Here is a 2,237-nt window from a genome sequence, read left to right on the forward strand (position 1 = left end):
CACTCAGCCCAAACCTCTCACCTGCCTCGTGTCTTCTGGGTGCGACAGAACGAAAACACAATAAATAATAGCAATGAGAGCCCGGGGGTGTGGGTTCCTGGATGCTCGGCCCAGCCTGGCACTGACGTGTGACTGCCAGCAAATCCCTCTGCTGGGTTTCAGCACCTGGTCCACGAGGCACATTTTTTAATTTAATTGATTGCTTGGTTTGGAGTCGGTACCCAAAGCACGCTCCTCCAGTGCGTGAGGGGAATCACATTGCCAAACAGCTTCAGGATCCAGAGAAACAAATGGCTCCAGCAAAACCCAGCTGTGTTCCACTCCTTAAGAGCTGTGCTTCGCACCCTCCCCGTTTCTGCTCACAGGGCTGGGAGCCCAGAGCAGCTCAGACACCACCTCCCCATGGAGGCTGCCAAGCAGAGCAAGCAGCCTGCATCCTTCCTGCTGCTGGGCCAGGGGCTGCACGCCGGGCTCTCCATCCCCTTCTTCCTGCTGTACATTGCAGCACTCCTTGGCAACCTTCTCCTCCTGTTTGTCACTGTGATGGAGCGAAGCTCCATCTGGGAGCCCCAATACAGGAAAGACAGGGAGCTGTTGGAGAGGGTCCAGAGGAGGCCACAAAGATAATCAGAGGGCTGCAGCACCTCCCCTACAAAGACAGGCTGAGGGAGCTGGGCTTGTTGAGCCTGGAGAAGAGAAGGCTGCGGGGTGACCTCAGTGCAGCCTTCCAGGACCTAAAGGGAGCCTACAAACAGGAGGGGAGGCAACTCTTTGAGAGGGGAGATAAGAGCAGGACAAGGGGAAATGGTTTGAAGCTGAAGGAGGGCAGACTGAGGTTGGATGTGAGGGAGAAGTTGTTGACAGAGAGTGGTGAGGTGCTGGAACAGCTGCCCAGAGAGGCTGTGGATGCCCCGTCCATCCGTGGAGGTGTTGAAGGCCGGGTTGGATGGGGCCCTGGGCAGCCTGGGCTGGTATTAGATGTGGAGGTTGGTGGCCCTGTGTGTGGTGGGGGGTTGGAGCTTCATCATCCTTGAGTGGACAACTTCACTGCAAAGTCAACCATTCTGATTGCCATGGTGTTGGACCGCTCCATCACCACCTGCAGCACCCTGCAATACACTGCTGTGTTCACGTACGTGGTGATAGCCAAGACAGGGCAGGCTCCCCTAACCCAGAGCTTCTGCATGGTGTTCCCAACCACATTCCTCCTCCTGAGGCTGCCGTGCTGTGGGCACAATGTGATGCCACACATCCACTGTGAGCACATAGGCATTGCCCGCTTGGCCTGCGCCGACATCTCCACCAACATCTGGTATGGCTTTGCCACCTCCCTCCCAGGGTGGGCATGGTGTCATCACAGCATCCTACAGCCCCATCCTCGGGGCCATCTTCAGGCTCTCCTCCATGGCCACCCAGGTCCAGGCAGTTGGCACCCGCAGCTCTCATGTGTGTGTTACATTAACATTCTACACGCCAGCACTGTTTGCATTTTTCACTCTTTGCTTTGGCCACAACATCCCCTACCACATCCACATCCCATTGGCCAACCTCTATGTGCTCCTACCGTCCATGTTAAACTCCATCATCTGCACAGTGAGAAACAAGCTAGTCAGGGAAAGGCTGTCCCAGATGCTCCTTAGGACTGGGCAATGGCAGTGACAGGGATGTTCTTCCTCTGAAAGGGGATCACAGAGAAATTGTCTGCATCAGACGAACAAAGTGTGTGTGTGTGCGATAACACGGTATCCTTCTTTTTTAGACTCACCTCGGCATCTTTACTGAGCAGATTTCCCAACGGATCCTTCCCCGGAATAAATCACATCACTCCTACAAAAGGAAGAAACAGGGAGGAACCACATAGCAGAATTTTAGCTGAAGCAGCCCAGTGCCATCCCATGAACATCAGAGCCCTATCAGTGGGTTTGCCTCAAGGCCAGGAGAAGCAGCTGAGACAGAGTGTGTTGGAAGGACAGTCCTGATTGCCATCTCTGACAGCACGTGATTAATTAATGGATTATCATAGAATGGTTTGGGCTGGAAGGGACCTCTAAGATCATCTCGTTCCCACCCCCTGCTATAGGCAGGGACGCCTCCCTCCACACCAGGTTGCTCACAGCCCCAGCCAGCCTGGCCTTGACTGGATGGGACTTCGAGCAACCCAATCTGGAGGGAAAGCCTGGGAAGGCCTGCAGCCAATCCACGACCCACCCCAGGAATGCACCTCGAGGAGCTCCTGG

General features: G+C 55.1%; 1 protein-coding gene across 1 annotated transcript; it reads left to right on the forward strand.

Annotated features, from left to right (window-relative positions):
• The first annotated feature begins 1,014 nt into the window (after window positions 1-1,014).
• On the forward strand, window positions 1,015-1,659 carry LOC107052458 (olfactory receptor 52B2-like). Its single transcript, XM_025152259.2, is given in 2 exon segments — window positions 1,015-1,339; window positions 1,341-1,659. Coding segments are annotated over 2 exon segments (585 nt in total). The 5' UTR covers window positions 1,015-1,073.
• The last annotated feature ends 578 nt before the right edge of the window (window positions 1,660-2,237 follow it).

This window comes from Gallus gallus, chromosome 1 (genome assembly GCF_016699485.2).
Source record: "Gallus gallus isolate bGalGal1 chromosome 1, bGalGal1.mat.broiler.GRCg7b, whole genome shotgun sequence".
NCBI lineage: Eukaryota > Metazoa > Chordata > Aves > Galliformes > Phasianidae > Gallus > Gallus gallus.